Source organism: Lepus europaeus, chromosome 17, assembly GCF_033115175.1.
Source record: "Lepus europaeus isolate LE1 chromosome 17, mLepTim1.pri, whole genome shotgun sequence".
In the NCBI taxonomy this organism is placed as follows: domain Eukaryota; kingdom Metazoa; phylum Chordata; class Mammalia; order Lagomorpha; family Leporidae; genus Lepus; species Lepus europaeus.
In genome coordinates this window covers 919,421-939,192 of record NC_084843.1, presented here as the reverse complement: position 1 = coordinate 939,192, position 19,772 = coordinate 919,421, and the positions used below count along the sequence as shown (strand labels likewise).

Sequence of the window (19,772 nt, the reverse complement as noted above, 5' to 3'; positions counted from 1 at the left end):
CTGGCGCTGGACTCTGTCCCAGGACCGCGTCCTTCCGTGCTCAGGGCCGCAGGTCCTTCGAGTGCATGGCTCTGGCCCAGCAGGGAGACATCCCCTACTCTGTAGGACTCCTGCTGTTGGACTGGGCACCTGTCCAGCCAGGCTAGTCCTGCCCCTCCCCCAGCCACAGGTCCCGCTGCTCCTTCCTCTCGCAGGGTCCCTTTGTGGTGTCCGTGGCCTGGTCCCGGGGTCAGCACTGGCATGCTGGGAAGCCTCCGTCCACTCCTGCTCAGAACATTTCCCGGCCGTCCCTGGGTGCTCAGAGCATGACCGCCCTCTCCCTAAGGTGACCCGGCCTCTGCTGCTGGATCAGCACACTGGTGTTCTTAATGTGATTTTAAAAATACTCTAGGTTTTCATGGACAAAATGGTATGATACTGGATATTTTAGATTTACAATAACGATGTTTGTGATTTTTAAAAAATAATTTCTTGTTTGAGAGAGAGGAAGGCAGACAGAGAGCTTCCATCTGCTGGTTCATTCACCAAAAGCCCACAGCAGTCAGGGATGGACTAGGGCCAAAGCCAGGAGCCAGAAATTCAATCTGTGTCTCTGGAGTAGATGGGCAGGAACCCAAGGACTTGAGCTGTGGCTGCTGCTTTCCAGGGTGTATGTCAGCAGGAAGGCAGAGTCGGAGCTAAACCGGAACTCGAACCCAGGCGTTTGGGATGTGGGGGACCAGACAGGTGTCTTCACCCCAGGACTTGGTGCCCACACTCAGCAACAACATTGCTTTCCTGTAAAAGCACTTTAGAGCTCTAAGCACCTTTTGTATGACAGCTACACAGGATGTGCTAGCCTGAGACAGAATCCAACTTGAACTCCAGAGTAGATTTTGAAGGGGTCAGCAGCCCATGTCATTGTGTCATTGCGCTTTGGGAGCTACTGGTCCTGCCTCTGACACAGCCGGCCTTTCTGGGTGGGGCAGGATGCGTGCCTTAGCACCTATACGTGGACCTCTGGCTCCCGGGATGTTCTGTCAGGATCTGTCCGTCGTCAGCCGCTGTTTGCAGTGCCATCCTGGGAAAGATCCCTTTTCCCTGGAGAGTTACTCCAGGAGTAAAGCTCTAGATCGGGGTGGAGTCAACCCCGGTCTGCCTGCATCAGGCCGTCATCCACAGAGTGGCAGTCCCTCTGTCCCATGGAACCCCTGGGCCACAGACCCTGACCCCCTGTGCTGTGGTTGCTCGTCCCGTCCCATTTCAATTTTCCACCAAAACCCTGCTTGCCTACCCTGTGTGTTTGTTCGTTTTTTTTTTTTTTTAAGATTTTATTTATTTATTTGAGAGTAGAGTTACAGACAGTGCGAGGGAGACAGAGAGAAAGGTCTTCCCTCCATTGGTTCACTCCCCACATGGCCGCAACAGCCAGAGCTGAGCTCATCCGAAGGCCAGGGGCAGGAGCTTCTTCTCAGAATCCCACGTGGGTACGTGGGTGCAGGGCCAAGCACCCGGGCGTCCTCCACTGCCCTCCCAGGACACAGCAGAGCTGGACCGGAAGAGGAGCAGCCGGGACTAGAACTGGCGCCCACATGGGATGCTAGCACCACAGGTGGAGGATTGACCTACTGTACCATGGTGCCATGGCACCAGCCCCAACCCCATGTGTTCAAGCTAACATAGTTCTCAAAAGGACACACACATCTTTTCTCACTGTCCAACAGAATTCTCATAATTAACCTCGAACTGCAGAATGAAAAAGGTTTTCAGTGCTCAATGTGTGTCTGGTTGCACAGAGCACCTGCTGAGCTTGCGAAGTGGTGTGAGAGCTGGCAGCAACACAGAGAAGCCACTGCCCTCAGCATTAAGTGTCAGCAGTGCAGAGCTGTGAGCCCCGAGGGGGGACATCTGGGAGTGGCCCTGGCGGCCGGGGGGCTCTCCGTGCCGCCCTCCTCTGCAGCCTGGTGAGGTGCAGCCCGGGATGCACAGTTGGTGCCGTCTGTGTGCTACTCAGGGAAGCTTTGCCTCGGCTGAGGGCTTTCTGAGGGTTATCGCTGCACCGGTCACGCAGTCCCTTGGAAATGTTTTGCCGCCTATAGTAGGGGCTGGATGTCTTCCTGGGGCTGTGCCCTGGACTCTGCACGGTCAGGTGAAGAGGCCGTCTTCGCTCAGTCGCAGGTCAGCGGCTGCACAGCTGCTGGGCTCTTCTCGAGCTCTGGCCCATTCCTTGGACGATGGGCTGTGCTTGTCCCCGTGCCCCCATCTGTGCTGACCTCCCCTGCCGAGGTCCTGGCGTGGGGAGCGTCAGTCCTCTGCCGCCAGGGCCTTCGTTCTTCTCGACCCTCTGTGCTTCATACACGGCCCAGGGCAGCGGTAGGCCTGGGCAGCCCCCGCCGGGGCTCATGGTGCTGAGCCGACCGCAGCTTTCTGAGGCGTCTCAGGGACCGTCTGACCCTGACAGAAGCAGGCCCACGGTGCAGTCGGTGCTTAGGGCAGGTACGGAGCGGCCTCCCTCAGTCGTGTGCAGTGACACCCTTGACGGCTGTTCTCTCACTGATACAGCACAGCACCGCCTGACCCCACGCTGTGCGTCTCTGTCCTTTCTGCTGGGCCTTTGTCAGATTGTGACCCGTTGGGGGAGCACAGCCCCGAACATGGGCCCACGCCCTCCACTCCCTGTGGGGCTGCATGGGGGTCTGTGGCCCTCCCCAGACCCCTCCACCTGTGCCTCGGATTCCTGTGGAAACGAATCACGAGCCCTCGCCTTCTCCGCAGATAGATGGCCAGGAGGGCCCGAACGCCATGTCTGCAATCCGGATGGACTGGGTCTCCCCATGGTCACTCGGAAGGACACGTGGGTGCCGAGGGGTCCCTGGCCTCTCAGTGTCCTCCAGCGATGGCTCAGATCCAGATGCTGGCCACGCACTGGAGGCCAACTGCCCTCATCACACTGGCCCCGTGGTCAGGAGCACCCGCAGTCTCCTGCCGGGGTGCTCAACCCAGGGGGACACACAGGCACCCTGAGGCCCCGTGCACACCAACCCTTCACAACGGGACCAGCCCCAGCACCTCCAACGAGGGCTTCGGGAGAGGATTGGGAAGTGCAGTGTGGTTTACGCCTCCTCGGGGGCCGTCTGCCGGCTGTGTGCTGTTACCTCAGTGGCTTCTGCAGTGCTAGGACCCAGATGCAGGCCTGTCCTCACGTTGGCGGCAGAAGCTGCCCCTCAGGGTCAGCGCTGTGGCATAGCGGGTAAAGCCACCACCTGTGATGCCGGCATCTCATATGGGCGCTGATTCCAGTCCTGGCTGCTCCTCTTCCATTCCAGCTCCTTGCTATTGGCCTGGGAAAAGCAGTGGAAGATGGCCCAAGTGCCTGGATCCCTGCACCCATGAGGGAGACCTGGAGGAAGCTCTTGGCTCCTAGCTTCAGCCTGACCCAATCCTGGCCATGGTGGCCATCTAGGGAGTGAACCAGCAGACGCAAGATCTCTCTACGTGTCACTCCCTTTCTGTAACTCTGACTTTCAAATAAATGAACACATCTTTTATAAAAACAAAAAAGCTGGCCCTTGGGCCACCCCTAGGAGGACACACCCTGTGAGTGCTGGGAAAGGCCTGGAGACCCCTCCCATGCTGGACACAGCTGGGTCTTCCCAGAAGGTCCTGGGCTCTTTTCCTGTGGTTAGATTCAACTCAGCAAATTCTCAGCGCTGACTGCGTGAGCAGTGCAACTTGTGGACACTGAAATAGTCGCTATCAGTGGCCGTCCCCTGGCTGCCACCCCTCAGCCCCCACTCGCTGTCCGTGGTGCTGCCTGCCTGTGTGTGACTCCATCTCACCCCTCAGGACCGAGCCTGTGTGTGAGGATCCAGCAGTATGGACTGTGGTCCCTGTGGGAACGGTGTCCCCCCCCCCCCGTGACCTCTAACCTGTCCTCCTCTGTGCAGCTGGACAGCCCCCAGCTGACCCCGGGGCTGTTTCATCCTTGTGGGCAACTACAGGACAAGGTGCGCCCTCAGCCCAGGACCGAGTGCAAGGTTTGCCCCTTGGCGTGGGCTGGCCGAGTCCCCACGTGGCTGAGGGCCCAGCAAACTGAGGAGGGGTTTCTGGGTGACACAGCAGCTGGGTTTCGCCCTCCATGGCCTGTCCGTCTCCTCCAGCCTGCCTCCGTCTCCTGGGGATGGACAGGCTATGGGAAGTGGGGCACGGCCTGACCGTCCCATACCCTGGGACCGTTCATGCCCAGAGCTGCCTTGACCGGGGTGGGGGCTGGGGCAGAGCTTGGGGTCCCGGGAAGCTGTTGGTCAGAGCGACAATGGCAGTGGCGGGGAGGGGGCAGGGTGTCCTCACTGCAGGCCACTCCGTGGCGTCTGTGAGCCAGGACCCAGCCAGGGTGCAGGCGCCCCACGGGGTCTCTTTACACACGAGTAGGAGTGGAGCGAGGCATGGAGGTCCTCTTTCTCTGGACACGTTTTCCCAGCAAAGGCTCCTTCGGGCCTGCACGGCCTTGGTGGAGGGAAGCGCCCAGTGGAAACCCCGGTTGGGCTGAGGGTGAGCCTCTTTCAATTGTGTGGAGTTTGCTGGGTCCTGGGAAGAGCCGGGGCCATGGCCTTCTGCTCCCTGTCCGATGTCCGTGGCTCACGGCCACCGTTCCACTGTGCTGCCTCATGCCTCAGTGTGATTCTGGGCTGCAAGTTGGGTGCCTGCGCGGCCATTCCTGGGCCAAAGGGAAGAGAATGGATGCTCTGGGCGTGCACCCCACTAGGGGGAGCTGCACGGTGGAGGCAGATGACACTGTGGCCTGAAGCAGTTGCACATGGTGGGCTGTGTCCTCCATGCTGGGGGTGGGCGTGGGTGAGGGGCCTGCCACAGGCACGGGAGCCCCTGCCTGGCGAGGGGGGCTGGTTGCCCGGGACAGTCTGCTCACCAGGTGTGCTTTCCCCCAGGTGAGTGAGAAGATGTAGCCGAGCGGCAGCCACGGCCACCCCTGCCGAGAGCTTGGCCTGGACACCCAGCCCAGACGCAGCACCGTGCCTGGGACATCCCTCCGGCCATCAGCCTCAACATGTCCAAGAAGGGCGCGGGCAGCCGGGCCAAGGGGGACAAGGGGGAGGCTCTCACCGCACTGCAGGCCGCCAACGAGGAGCTGCGAGCCAAGCTCACGGACATCCAGATCGAGCTGCAGCAGGAGAAGAGCAAGGTGGGCCCAGGGCGCCTGGGAGGGCATGGCCAGGTCGCACAGGCCCCCACCCAGTCCTGGGGCCTCTGGATGATGGCTCTGGGGAGGGGGCAGTGGGCAGCAGGGGAGACATGAGGGCCTCAAGGTGGCAGCCATGATGGCGGCCCCCACCCCACGGTGAGTGTGCAGAAAGGAACTCCAGATGTGTGTGTGGACCCTGGGGGCTTTGCCACTGAGGGTCTCCCGGGAACTGACCAGTGGACCAGTGAGCCCAGAAAGTCCTGATGTGGAGGGACGGCACCGTGACCAAACCCCCGGTGCCGGGAGACGCCCAAAGAGCCCGGGGGCCCCAGCCGGATGTGCTGGCTGTGAGGCTGTGCTGGGGCCTGAGGGTGGGCCTCTGGGGGAGCAGGGGAGAGGCCGACCAGATCTCCTGCCATCTGGGGCATGACCTTTGCCTTCTCTTGTCCCACCCGGGGAGCCAGTGGGCGGTGGGCATGGTTCCCCGGGAAGAGGAGGCAGAAAAGGCAGTATCTGGAGGTCAGTGTCTGTCGGGGACTTTGGAAGGAGCTGGGATGTCAGGTAGGGGTCTTCCCAGCTCTGGCTGCGATTTTCTCCCTGCCTCTGTGTCCGGTGGAGGCCACGTGGCCCAGGGGAGCAGGGGAGTCAGGTTGCTTCACTTCCGAGCTCCCTAGCCCCCCAGCCCGGTGCTGCTCACCCTCCTGCTTACATGGGAAGGAGAGCCCAGTTTGGGACACGTGAGGATCTTTCTGTAAATCAAGCTCTGTGGGATGCACACCCACCCATTTCACGGTCTGTGGAACCCTCTGCAGAAAAGCTGAGGCCTGCCCTGGGCCCCCACCTCGTGCCTGGGACCCCTTCTCCCTGACAGTGGACAAGGACGGCCCCCACCTCGTGCCCAGGACCCCTTCTCCCTGACAGCGGACACGGACGGCCCCCACCTCGTGCTCAGGACCCCTTCTCCCTGATAGCGGACACGGACGGCCCCCACCTCGTGCCCTGGACCCCTTCTCCCTGACAGCGGACACGGACGGCCCCCACCTCGTGCCCGGGACCCCTTCTCCCTGACAGCGGACACGGACGGCCCCCACCTCGTGCCCGGGACCCCTTCTCCCTGACAGCGGACACGGACGGCCCCCACCTCGTGCCCGGGACCCCTTCTCCCTGACAGCGGACACGGACGGCCCCCACCTCGTGCCCGGGACCCCTTCTCCCTGACAGCGGACACGGACGGCCCCCACCTCGTGCCCGGGACCCCTTCTCCCTGACAGCGGACACGGACGGCCCCCACCTCGTGCCCGGGACCCCTTCTCCCTGACAGCGGACACGGACGGCCCCCACCTCGTGCCCGGGACCCCTTCTCCCTGACAGCGGACACGGACGGCCCCCACCTCGTGCCCGGGACCCCTTCTCCCTGACAGCGGACAAGGACGGCCCCCACCTCGTGCCCGGGACCCCTTCTCCCTGACAGCGGACAAGGACGGCCCCCACCTCGTGCTCGGGACCCCTTCTCCCTGACAGCGGACACGGACGGCCCCCACCTCGTGCCCGGGACCCCTTCTCCCTGACAGCGGACACGGACGGCCCCCACCTCGTGCCCGGGACCCCTTCTCCCTGACAGCGGACACGGACGGCCCCCACCTCGTGGCTTTGCCATGGGGCTGTGCTTCTGAGGCTCCAGGCCATGGCTGCAGCAAGCACAGCCCCTTCTCTCTTCCTGGAAGGCAATTGGTGTAGAGACGACATGCACACGCGTGCTGCCGGGGCGGGGGGCTGCCTGCTGGAAGGACCCGTGTCAGCAGATGCTTGCCCAGATCCCAGCTGAGCTGCACATCCACAGAACAGCAGACGACAGCACCGAAAGGCCCCGACGTGCTGCCTGGCTGGGGCGCACGGTTAGGGGCCAGGCCCTGGGCTGTGTCAGGGGATCAGAGGGGTCACACGGCGTGCGCACCCCCAGGAGACGGCTTGTTAACACACGAGGCTATGAAACCGGCGTCGTTTTGGGTGGAAGCAGAGCAGCTGCCCTGTGCGTCCGACTGCAGCAGCTTTGTCAACGCCCATCTGTCCCCTGTGTCCCCAGGGTGCACGCCTCACCCAGCCAGGTCTTTGGCAGGGCCTGGCCAGGGCTCACGGCTCCTGGGGCTGTGGCTGCTCCTCTGGGCGGCGACACCATGTGTGTGTGTGTGGAGGCGGTGACCTGCTTGCCTTCTTGGTACAAGCTCACGGAACAGAAGGACCACTGAGGAAAAGCCCCTCTGACCTCTGCGTCCCCAGACCCCTCGCAGCGGGGCTCTGTGTGTGTGTGCACACGCGTGTGCACACATGACCTGCTGCCCCTTGCCGGGCTCTGCAGCTGCCTTGGGCCTCACCAGCACAAGGGTAATGGACGTGGTTCTGTGTGAGCTGTGGAGAGGCATGAGGGTGTCTCGCTTCTCTCCCGAGCTGTGGGGTACTTGGCCTGCTGATGGCATTTGGGCTGCTCCCCATTCTCAGTGAATGCAGCAGCCTTGTGTGTCTGGGCCCGCATGTGTGCACACCCGTGTGAAACGTGTGCAGGACAGGTTCTCGCAGGTAGAATTGCTGACCCTTGACAATGGCCAACCCCGGGACCTTCAGCAGGCGCTGGTGCCCCCAGAGGAAGCTCGGCATCCTTGCTGGGTGGGGAAGGTGCTGGTGGCCCCGGAGGACCCCAGCACAGCAAGGCTCAACATCCACAGCTCTGGAGGTGCAGTGGGCAGCTGGGCCTGCTCCAGAGCTGGGAGGCTTAGGCGCTGGCCAGGATCCAGTTCATAGTTGTGTGAATGGGTATAAATGCATACATTGTAGCTATAACAGGTAAGGTATAAATTACACTGTGTAGCTGGGGGATCTCTCTCTGTGAGGGGCATAAATGTATACTTTGTAGCTATAACAGGTAAGGTATAAATTACACTGTGTAGCTGGGGGATCTCTCTCTGTGAGGGGCATAAATGTATACTTTGTAGCTATAACAGGTAAGGTATAAATTACACTGTATAGCTGGGGGATCTCTCTCTGTGAGGGGCATAAATGCATACTTTGCATCCATATGTGATCCAGGGTATAAGCATGTACTTTAAAATCTGCTTGTCTTTTTTTTTTTTTTAAAAGATTTATTTATTTATTTATTTGAAAGTAAGAGCTACACAGAGAGAGAAAGAGAGGCAGAGGTCTTCCATCCACTGGTTCACTCCCCAGTTGGCCTCAACGGCTGGAGCTGTACCAATCTGAAGCTAGGAGCCAGGAGCTTCTTCCAGGTCTTACCACGTGGGTGCAGGGGCCCAAGGACTTGGACCATCTTCTACTGCACTCCCAGGCCATAGCAGAGAACTGGATAAGAAGTGGAGCAGCAGGGACTTGAACCGGCACCCGTATGGTATTGCGGACAGCGGCTTTATCCACTATACCATAGTGCTGTCCCCCCCACCCTTTAAAGATTTGTTTATTGTCATTTTCAACTATGCTGATGTTAAATATACCAGTTGGCTGTCGGGGGAGGGGAGGGAGAAGCAGAGTGAGCGGCTGGGGCATCTCTGAGGTCCCCATGCCTGGCTAATGGTGGCAGCCATGGACAGACACAGGCAAGATGCTGGGTCATGCTGGGAGGACCCGAGGCCTGATGTGGATGGATGGGGCTGCCTTTACTGAGTGGGGCCTGGGCGGGGAGCCTCATGAGGGGGCTGTGCTATGAGGGTCTCACCCCAGAGACCCACCATGGGCAGTTGAACAGAGGTCACCAGGTGGGCGGCTGAGCAAGGGTCTGCTGTGTCTCGGGAGCACTGAGCCCTGGATGTGGGTCCTGAGGTAGTAGCAGGGGACGTGACCTAGGGGAGAGTGCAAAGTGTCGTGTGGGGCATTTAGGTATTTATCCAGAAGGCCAAGGAGGGCCAGCAGGGCAGCCACAGTGCAGCAGCTTCCGGAAGGCTCCACCGGCCTGTCTTCCAGGTTGTGGGCTTTAGGGGCAGGCTCCTTTTCCCTGGCTCTTCATTGTGCTCACTTGTGTTCTTTTTCAGCCCTTTTGTCTGCAACGCCCTGGGTCTGGAATTTTAAAGAGAGGGAAGTCTGCCTTCCGTTGGAGGGCTGTGCCGGGAGGAGGACATTTCCCACCAGGAGCCGGGGCAGAGCCTGGGGCCTGGGGCATGGGTCTGCCCTGTGTCTGCAGTGCCTCTCCTGCCCTGCTTGCATCCCCTCCCTCCATCTCCTCAGCCTTCCCCATAACAAACAGCTCAGATTTCCAGGTCAGAGGTCACCTACACTACCAGGCTTTGAAATACCCTCCCCACCCCAGCCAGCTCCTTCGGTTCTGCCTTTCTAGGAGATTGGTTTATTTAGTAGCTAGTTTTACTGGGAAGACACAGAGACAGAGGAGGAGAGGTCTTCCATCTGCTGGTCCACTCTCCAAACAGATGCAGCACCTGGGGCTGGGTGCGGGCAAAGCCAGGAGCTCCATCCTGGTCTTCCATGTGGGTGGCAGGGGCTCCCAGGTGCGTCAGCAGAAAGCTGGGTCAGCAGCTGATTTGTGGGCTGTGGCGTCCAGCACCCCAGCCCCTGCCTCTGTCCTGCCTTCTGGTTTTAGTCCCGCATTTTAAATGGGCTGTGTTGAATCCCTGTCGTGGTGACGTTTTTGTGTCTGAACCTTGGTGAGTAAAAGTAGTTTTCAGAGAAGTAGAGGAAGGGTGGGTTGTGCTGTGAATGGAACTGGGACGCCTGGCGGATCTCTGATTCAAAGCTTATTTGTTCACGACTGACTCCAATATGGTTTCCATGTAGATCAAAAACTTAGTGAGGGGTCTTCAGAAGGCTCAGAGACGTGCGACGAAAGTGCCATGCCAATCCCATTCCCTCAGACCCTGGAGTCCCCTCATAAAAGCCACGAGGTGGGAACTACAAAGAAAGGACTCACGGGTTTGATTACTTGGAAAGTTTTTAAATCTGTAAGGAGAAGAAACACGTGAAAAGACTGGAAACAGAGTGTCTGACAGCGGAGTCCGTAGCGGGCAGCAGGTGCACCTAGTGGAGCGCCAGGGAGCCGCACTTGGGGGACATGAGGCTGCTGTGGAAAAGGGCCCAAGTGGGGACTTTCCTGTGCAGGGAGGGGCTAGCAGGTGCAGGAACAGAGCACGGCCACGGCGTGTGACAGCATCCGTGCTGGTGATGATTCAGGAGCCGCAGGGTCACAGGGGAGGCAGCTGGGCCGGGACCAGCCTGATCCTGGTGTGCTGGGGCCTCCTGACACTTGCTGACCTCAGCAGACTCCCAGGGGGCTGGGGGTTCCCCCGCCCCTGACTCCCTGTGAAAGAAGGAATGGAGGCACCGCGTGCATTGTCTGGACTTGAGACTGCAGTGCTGGGCAGCCGAGCCTGATGCACGCCCCACGTTAGATGCTTGTCTGAGAGGTCAGACGGTGCCAGGCGTGCAGTGAGAGCTCACCCTGGGGTGTGAGGGACTCTGTCTTGGGCATCTTTTTTTTTTTTTTTTTTAAGATTTATTTATTTGAAAGACAGAGTGAAGAAGGGAGGGAGAGTTCTTCTACCCGCTGACTGGTTCACACCCTCAAGTGCTCACAATGGCCAGGTCTGAGCCAGACTGAAGCCAGGAGGCAGGAACTTCATCAGGGTCTCCTGTGTGGGTGGCAGGGGCCAGGCCCCATCCTGGTGGGCACAGTAGCTGGAAGCTGGATCTGACACATGGAGTTGCTGGCCCTCTAAGCAGGCACTCAAACCTAGGATGCAGGCCCCAGGCAGTGCTTAACCTGCAGTGCCACCACATCAGGTGTCTCCTAAAGGGGACTTTTGGGGCACTGGCAGGCACTCCTCGGGGTTCCCAGCCTGTCTCCATAGGAGAGGCAGGAGGGGAAGGTCTTGCGCCCAGCCCAGCCCTCCATGCTGTGTGCTGTGACCTGGGCACTGGCCAGGAATCTGGCCCTTGGCCCTGCCCAGTTCTCCCTCCCTTGCTGGCGGCTCCCTCTCAGGGGCTCCTGGGAAGGCCAGTCCCATGGGCTCTGCCATGCCCAGCTGTGTGACTGCTGTCCCCAGACCCCCCTCCTCCCTGGACTCTGTGTGAGCCACCCCATGGCCAAGAAACACACACGGACGAGGCTGGGTCTTCTGTTGGAGCTCAGCTTTACCTGGAGGACAAGGCTGCCCTTGGTGCGGGGGCAGCTGCCCCTGCTCTGCCGGAGTCCACGCACCCCAGCAGTGAGTGAGGCCCTGCTTCCTGCACTTTGGGGGCTCAGGGACTGGAATTTCTCTGCAATAAATGGCTGGGAGACTCCTGAGGAGCAGCCTGAGGGCTGACCCCCAGGAGAAGAGGATGGCCAGTGTCGTCATGGGGAAGTCACAGCAAATGAGGCTGCTAAGAAAACATGTCCAGCATGGGAGGGGACAGGACAGCCACAGCGGATGAATGAGCCAGGCAGTCTTTGTGAGCATGTTCCAGGGTGTGCAGCCCCAGAAGAGCCGGCTGGGCTGACCACCGAGGAGGGGCCCTGGGAGTCTGCAGAGGCCGGGGGTGCCCAGGCTCTGTGGAATCAGAGCTTGGACAGCTGAGGGAAGAACACGATGCCAGGAACAGAACTCCTGGGCCGGGAGCAGGAGGGGCTGAGACCCAGTTCCCTGTACCCTGGAAGCCCCTGCTATGATCTAAGAGGCTCCAGAGCCACTCGGGGTGGGGGGTGCCTGGGACCCAAGCCATGGGCATTGTGCTTCTAAAGGTCTCCTGTGCAGAGTGGACCATGGCGGGGGGAGCAGTGAAGAGAGGTGAGAGGTCTCTCCTGTGCAGAGTGGTCTGCAGGGGGAGGGAGGGGAGGTAGAGGTTTCCTGTGCAGAGTGGTCTGCAGGGGGAGTGAGGGGAGGTGAGAGGTCTCTCCTGTGCAGAGTGGTCTACAGGGGGAGTGAGGGGAGGTGAGAGGTCTCTCCTGTGCAGCGTGGTCTGCAGGGGGGAGTGAGGGGAGGTGAGAGGTCTCTCTTGTGCAGCGTGGTCTGCAGGGGGGAGTGAGGGGAGTAGAGGTTTCCTGTGCAGAGTGGTCTTCAGGGGGAGTGAGGGGAGGTGAGAGGTCTCTCCTGTGCAGCGTGGTCTGCAGGGGGAGTGAGGGGAGGTGAGAGGTCTCTCCTGTGCAGTGTGGTCTGCAGGGGGAGTGAGGGGAGGTGAGAGGTCTCTCCTGTGCAGCGTGGTCTGCAGGGGGGAGTGAGGGGAGGTAGAGGTTTCCTGTGCAGAGTGGTCTACAGGGGGAGTGAGGGTAGGTAGAGGTCTCTCCTGTGCAGCGTGGTCTGCAGGCGGAGTGAGGGGAGGTAGAGGTTTCCTGTGCAGAGTGGTCTGCAGGGGGAGTGAGGGGAGGTGAGAGGTCTCTCCTGTGCAGTGTGGTCTACAGGGGGAGTGAGGGGAGGTGAGAGGTCTCTCCTGTGCAGCGTGGTCTACAGGGGGAGTGAGGGGAGGTGAGAGGTCTCTCCTGTGCAGCGTGGTCTGCAGGGGGAGTGAGGGGAGGTAGAGGTTTCCTGTGCAGAGTGGACTGGGTAGCGGGATGAGGAGGGGTGAGGTCTCCTGTGTAGAGTAGGCTGCAGGGGAGGTGGCAGTGAACAGGAGGTGAGGTGAGAGATCTCACAGCCCTGGGACAGGGAGTTGGATGTGCAGCCGTGGAGCTGTGGGAGGCCATGGAGTTGTGGCTGAATGAGAGAGGGCCCTGGGTGGCCATCCTTCTCAGGGTCCTGTCAGCACCTGGACAGCGCTCATGGCTCATCACCTGGGAGAGCGGTGAGTAGGGGAGGAGCTGTGGAGGACAGGAGGCTGACATCTCATGGCGGCGTGGGGGAGGGTGTCAGCACTGTCTTGGGTGCTGCTGAGGGCAGGAAATTCCCATGCATCTAAGACCATGGTACCATGGGAGCCCAGCTACTCAGGGTTGGAGCCAGGGCCCTGATGTGGGAGAGGCAGCCAGGGTGACCTCCGTGTGACCACGGGGCACTGTCCTGATTTCCTAGGGTGAATCTAGATTTCAGCTGCTCTGTAATTCTGCAGATCATGGGGTGATCATGCAGCCGATGGCTTGAGCAGCTGAGGGAAACAAATTGTCAAGTGAAGCCTTGGTGTCCCCGACACCTGGAGAGTAGCCACCCTCCATCCAGCCTCATGGCTGTGAACACAGCACCGCTGAGATTCGGCTGGGGGAAGATGGGGCGGAAGGCAGGGGATGAAGCTGGCTTGAGAGTCCCCCACCAGGGTGCACCCTGCCCTGGGGCTGTGTCCAAGGGGAAAGCTGCCCCTGTTCCCCAGGGCAGTCATCCAGGGCCTTGGGTTTGCCTTCCATGCCTGTCCTGTTCTCAGGTGGACGCATGTGTCCTCCGCTCACTTCCCGGGCCCCAGCTGTGAGCTCCTCTGCGAAGCACCCCGCTTATGCACGATTAGGTTTGACTTTGGATTTCAGCCACACTTCTCAGGGTGAACACGCTAGCTGTTTGCAGACGAACAGCTGAGTCCTTGCCCAGCGTGCCTGCGGGTCTCAGGAGCGCTGGTGTCTGTTGCAGGTGAGCAAGGTGGAGCGGGAGAAGAACCAGGAGCTGCGGCAGGTGCGTGAGCACGAGCAGCACAAGAGCGCGGTCCTGCTCACGGAGCTCAAGGCCAAGCTGCACGAGGACAAGATGAAGGAGCTGCAGGCCGTGCGGGAGACGCTGCTGCGGCAGCACGAGGCCGAGCTGCTCAGGGTCATCAAGATCAAGGACAACGAGAACCAGCGGCTGCAGGCGCTGCTGCACGCGCTGCGGGACGGCGCGCCTGACAAGGTCAAGACCGTGCTGCTGTGCGAAGCCAAGGAGGAGGCCAAGAAGGGCTTCGAGGTGGAGAAGGTGAAAATGCAGCAGGAGATCTCGGAGCTGAAGGGGGCCAAGAAGCAGGTGGAGGAGGCACTGACACTGGTTATCCAGGCCGACAAGATCAAGGCCGCGGAGATCCGGAGCGTGTACCACCTGCACCAGGAGGAGATCAGCCGTATCAAGAAGGAGTGCGAGCGCGAGATCCGCAGGCTGGTACGTGGGGCGCGGGCGGGCTCTGGTCATCCCTGCTCGGCACGCCCGCCTCACACACTGGAACGTGAGACCACGTGGTCACACAGTCCAGCACCCACAGTACTGCGAGTGCTGCCACCCGCGAGGGCGCTGCTCCTAGACGGGGCCCCCAGGAGATGGTTTCAGGGCCAGTGTGGTCAGACCACAGCAGCTTTGCTGGGCGAACCTGACTGTCCCAGAGCCCCAGTGTTAGGAGCGGAGGGCCTGCAGGGGTCCTGGAGGTTGGCCACAGCCGATTCTCCCCCTGCTGTGGGGACGCAGCTCTGCCTCCGAGGCCGCCCCCACTCCGGCACCCAGAGCCCCCGGGCACCGAGGCGCCCTGGGCAGGTGGGCAACAATCTTTCCAGCCAGCATGGCTGCACTCGGGCTCCAACGTCTGCCGCCCAGCCACTCTGCCAGAGCAAGTGTCTGTCCCTGCCACCACCAGGGAAGTCCTTGGCAAACACCTTTGCCCGTGGGGACCCCAGATCTTCCCTCCCTGATGGTCCCGTCCTCCCCACCCCATCCATCCAGAGCTCGTGTGCAGGGCCACCCTCAGCAACCCCAGGTCTGCCCCCGGTTTCAGGTGTGATGCGACGTGAGGACGTGGGCCAGTGCCCCTGCTGTGAGACCACCCTGGGAGGGTGGAGGGGGCGGCAGCACTCGCTGTGGCCTTTCACTTTCCATGGTTGGGCTTGGCCTTCCTCTAGACAGTGGCCTTGTCTCTTCACGGTTGCAGGGGCCCAAACACTTGGGCCATCTTCTGCTTTCTTAGGCCATAGCAGAGAGTTGGGTTGGAAGTGGACCTGGCACCCATATGGGATGCCAGCACTGCAGGCGGCGACTTTACCTGCTATGCCGCAGCGCTGGCCCCCTAAGTCTTCAACTTCTGTTTGTGGATTTCCCTGCCTCAACCAAGTGTTTGTGCCACGGCAGGCAGCCCCTCCCTCCCTAGGTCAGCCCCCCACCTTCCCTGGGTTGTGGGGGGCCCTGTCTCAGCAGGAGGCCTGAGGGGAGACTTTGGAGAAGGGCAACCGTGGGGCCAGGAGCACGGCTGCCGTGAGCCAGCCTCGGCCGCCACCAACTCCAGTGCAGCCTGGGGGCTGAGTGGGCCAATATCTGCCTCCCCTAGGCCAAACTCAGCAGAGGCTGGGCGGCAGGTGGCGGCAGGGGGTGGCAGGTGTGGGTGTGATCCTGGGGCCACAGTGCCTGAGGAGGAGGGCAGAGAGCAGGTCGAGAGGCCAAAAAGAGAAACTGAGGCAGCCCTCAGAGCTTGACTGGGGGCGGCCATCAGAGGCTCACACCGGGCCGTGGCGACGTTACCACCTTCCTCCCCCTGCTGGTTCTTCTGGAGTTTTCTCATGCACTTTAGTTCCTAAGTGTCTGTCGGCGTTCACCCGAGTCTCCACAGGCCCGTCACAGTTTCTGTTTTGGAGCTGTCTGGCCCCAGGGAACCCTGTCTTGTCCTGACTGTGCACCCCAAAACCAGCCCCCCAGGTCCCCAGAGGCCTCCATTCCACACCTCCGGGGGTTGTGTGGCCTCTCGTTTTGGGGACTAGCTCTGGGAGAGCCTGTGTGTGTGATGTTTTCTTCCCAGATGCACACCTCCCGGGGTGTGGTGCTGCGTGGCGGCCGCTGGAGCTGTCGCCTGACTTCAGAGCTGCCGTTAGCTTTGTTGATCTTCCCGTTCCTGGTCTTACACCCCACGCCCAGGATCACGGGAGCCCGGAGCCTGCTGCCTCATTCCCCTGTTCTGTACGCGTGGCGGCCAGGAGCCCATTCAGCCCGAGGTCCTGTCCCTCAACCAGCACTTCTTCCCCCTCTCCTCCCAGAACCCCTGTTCTCAGACCTCAGGCCCCAAAGTGCTGGTTTTCCCACCAGCCTCAGCGTCTTGTCCTCGTTTCTTCTTTCTTTCTTTCTTTCTTTTTTAAGCTTTATTATTTATTTGAAGGCAGAGTTACAGAGAGAGGGAGGGAGAGAGAGAGATCCTCCATCCCACTAGTTCACTCCCCCAAGTGGCCACAATGACCAGGGCTGTGCCATGCTGAAGCCAGGAGGCAGGAGCTTCTTCCAGGTCTCCACGCACTTGGGCCATCTCACTGCTTCCTCAGGCCATCAGCAGGGAGCTGGATCGGAGGTGGAGCAGCCGGGGCTCGAGCCGGTGCCCGTTTGGGATGCTGGTGTTGCAGGCAGAGCTTTACCCGCTACGCCACAGCACCAGCCCCTGTTGTCCTCGTTTCTAGACAACGTCTTCAGCTTCCTCTTTTAACCTCTGTGTTGGACGTTTCTCTTTGTGCCAGCTCCCGTCTGACTCTCCACAGTGTGTTTTCTGAGTCTGAATCAAGCTCTCAGCTCCCCCCGTGAAGGTGGCCATTGCTCTGCGCTGCTTCTGCAAGGTTTTCCTGCTCCTTCCCTCGCCCCTCACACCAGTTCCCTCTGGCTGCTCTCTGTCGGGTTGGAGGGTTTTCCTCATGCAGGCCCCCAGCTGGGGTCACTAACCAGGGGCTCTGGGAGGGCAGAGGCCTCACCACGCACAGAGAGCAGGCAGAAACTCTGCCATCTGGTTGGGGACTTTTTCTCCTTTTTCTCTATTTTAATCTTTCCCCAAAGAGGCATTGGAGTTGGTAGGAAAAGGCAGGAGAAAAAAATGAAAGGCACTGGATGGAAAAGGAGTGGGAACTTCTGTCTGCTGACGGCCTGATTCTGGACGCAAAGCATCCTAAGGAATTAACTTTAAAGGGAGCAGTGGCGTTCAATCAGTTCAGCAAAGCTTCAGGATGCAAGGTCAATACCTAGCCAATGGTTGTATTTCTGTATCTGATCGTGTCAGCTCAGGATTCAAGATCAGTACATAGCCGTCAGTCCTGTGTCTCCATACCACTGTGTCATCTTTTCGTTGCCATTTGAATTATGTGAGGCAGGCTAACTTCATAAAGAAAGAAGGTGGTTCCTGGAGCTACAAGGCCTGGGGCTGCATCTGGTGATGGCCTTGGTGCTGGCATAGGACACCACGTGGCAGGACAGGGTGCTATGTCCAGACAGGTCTGTCTCCCCTCCCTTTGAAGCCATGCCACAGACTGCTAAGGGCTGCCCCCAACACGACCCTCTGTGAGCTCATGCAGAGACGCCCGTCTCCCAACCCTCACCAGCCTGCCCAGGGGGACCCTTGGTGACGTCAGGGCCGTGCCTGGCCTCTAGGAGCAGCTGTGGGCGCACTGATGCCTCCTGCTACCAACCTGGGAGAGGTCTGTGGAGATGCAGCCCTACACGCTCAGAGCTCACGCTGTGACTAGAAACTGCAGGTGAATCCACTGCCTGCGACACTGGCGTCCCGTGTGGGCTCCGGCTCACGTCCTGGTGCCCCACTTCCAGTCGAGATCCTGCCAAGGCTCCTGGGAAGGCAGCAGAGAACGGCCCCGTGGAAGTCCCAAATGGAGTCCCAGGAGGCTGGCTTTGGCCTGGCCCAACCCCAGCTGTTGTGGCCATTTGGGGAGCAAACCAGCAGGTGGAAGATTCTCTCTCTATCTCTGTCTTTCTCTGCCTTTCAAATATATAAATAAGTCCATTTAAAACATTCTGTGAAGCCAAAGAATTGCAGACAGAAGCCAGTATCCTGTCTCTCTTACTGTGATGTGTGATATGACCCCACGTCCCCGTCCCCAGGCGTGTAGGCAGCGGCTGAAGTGGAGCAGAATGCAAGTCACAGAGTGATTACACGTGGCGCCTGCCCTTATGTTTGAGCGTTTCAGCTTTAAGGGCAGATTTGCCTCCAGTGAGAGGCAGCAACAGGTGGGGCCGTTTGTCACTGGGGGACTTGCGGAGCCCTGCCAGGCTTCCGTTTCACACTTGGGCAGCAGAAACTTGGTCAAGGGGCCGTGGCCAGATCCAGAGGAGTGCTGCAGTTTCCCCAGACACCAGGGATGACATGAGTTCAAGGCACCCACATCTACCAGGCCAAATCATTGGCTGCTTTAGGTGATTGCTCTGCACTGGTGAGGTGGGGGAGGGGTAGAGGCAGAGGAGGAGGTGCCCCCTGCACTGGTGAGGTGGGGGAGGGGCAGGGGTGGAGGACGAGGTGCCCCCTGCACTGGTGAGGTAGGGGAGGGGCAGGGGTGGAGGACAAGGTGCCCCCTGCACTGGTGAGGTGGGGGAGGGGCAGGGGTGGAGGACGAGGTGCCCCCTGCACTGGTGAGGTGGGGGAGGGGTAGAGGCAGAGGAGGAGGTGCCCCCTGCGCTGTTCATGGCCGGAGGCCTGGCCCTCCAGGAGTAACTTCCACCAGTTCCTGGGCTGGACAACCACTGACCGTATTGCTTGGGAAAACTGGGAGCTTTTAGACTCCCCATGCACCGAGGCCCCAAAGCTGGGGTTCAGGAGGCTGAAGCCCAGGCATGCGTCACGTCCGGGTTTCTGACAGTTTTGGGAAAGCCAAGTGGTAACATCTGAGGGAGAGCCCGTGCTCACTGCCGTGGTGCGGATGCTGACCCCTTCCCTGGGCGATGCTCCCTGGGGGCACGGCCAGGCGGCACGGTACACACGTCCGCCGTGGTGGGTTTGTCCCCCACTGTGGGCGTTGCTGTCACGTCTCCGTGTGGCTGTGTGCACCGTTGCCCCCTGGGTGTTCCCGTGTCTGCGAGAATGGCCGGCAGGAGGCCAGGTGCTGAGCCTGTCTGCCAGTGCCCTAGAGTGAATGCCTGCACCCACCCCGGCCCCAGCAGCCGCGTCCCCCTCACGTTACAGGCCGGCCACCTGTTTGCAGCCTCACCCTCCTGGTGGCCGTCTGCGTGTCTTCACATCTCTTGCCCAATTGTGCCGTGGGTCCCTTGTCCTCCCCTTAGTGACTTCTGAATTCTCTGTATTCCTGACGCAGGCTTTTGTCAGATGCACATCTTGCACCTGTCTTCTCCACGCCTCCGCCTCACGCAGACATCTCCCCAGGGATGCCTTTCAGTGAACACAGTCTTCATTTTAACACAGCCCAACCCGCCGACTCCTGTTCTGTGCGCTCAAGAGTGGTGGTGAAGGTCCCTCTGTGTGTCGTCTTCCTCGGGAGGCCTGGGTCAGGGCCCTTGCTGTGAGCTGACAGGGGCCTCGTCAGCCCAGGCAGGGTGGCCACAGCTGCCAGTGACCCCAGAGGGGTGGGGGTGTACAGGCCACACCCCGGACAGGGCTCCTCTGGACCTGGGTGTGCCTGGTGTCCTGAGTTTCAGGTCTTCCTTCCCCCATGGGCCTCTGGCTGACAGGCGGGACGGGGGTCTACAGACATTCTGGTCCCCACTCCCGAGGGAGCTCCCTTGGCCTATGCGGTAGCACCTGCAGGGCAGGTCCCCTGCCTCCCCGCCTGCTGGACAAGCCCGGGGAGGGGTCTGTGTGCGAGGCCTTGCCTGCTGGTTTCCTGGTGAAAGGAACAGAGTGTGCTAGAGTGTCTGCGTGTGAGCTGGAGATGCCAGGCCATTGCCTGTGATTCGGTTTTCACCGTCTCTGTTTTCTCTGATAACGGGGGGCTGCCTCTAGCACTTCTGAGTCCTCCGGCCAGTGG

At 60.4% G+C, this 19,772-nt stretch overlaps 1 protein-coding gene across 1 annotated transcript in view; it reads left to right on the top strand.

Annotated features, from left to right (window-relative positions):
• Window positions 1-5,044: 5,044 nt before the first annotated feature.
• JAKMIP3 (Janus kinase and microtubule interacting protein 3) overlaps window positions 5,045-19,772 on the top strand; it is a 55,550-nt gene continuing 40,822 nt past the window's right edge. Inside the window, exons 1-2 of the mRNA XM_062214034.1 lie at window positions 5,045-5,179; window positions 13,720-14,217. Of these exons, the coding sequence (XP_062070018.1) occupies window positions 5,045-5,179; window positions 13,720-14,217 (633 nt within the window). The remainder of the gene's footprint in view (window positions 5,180-13,719; window positions 14,218-19,772) is intronic.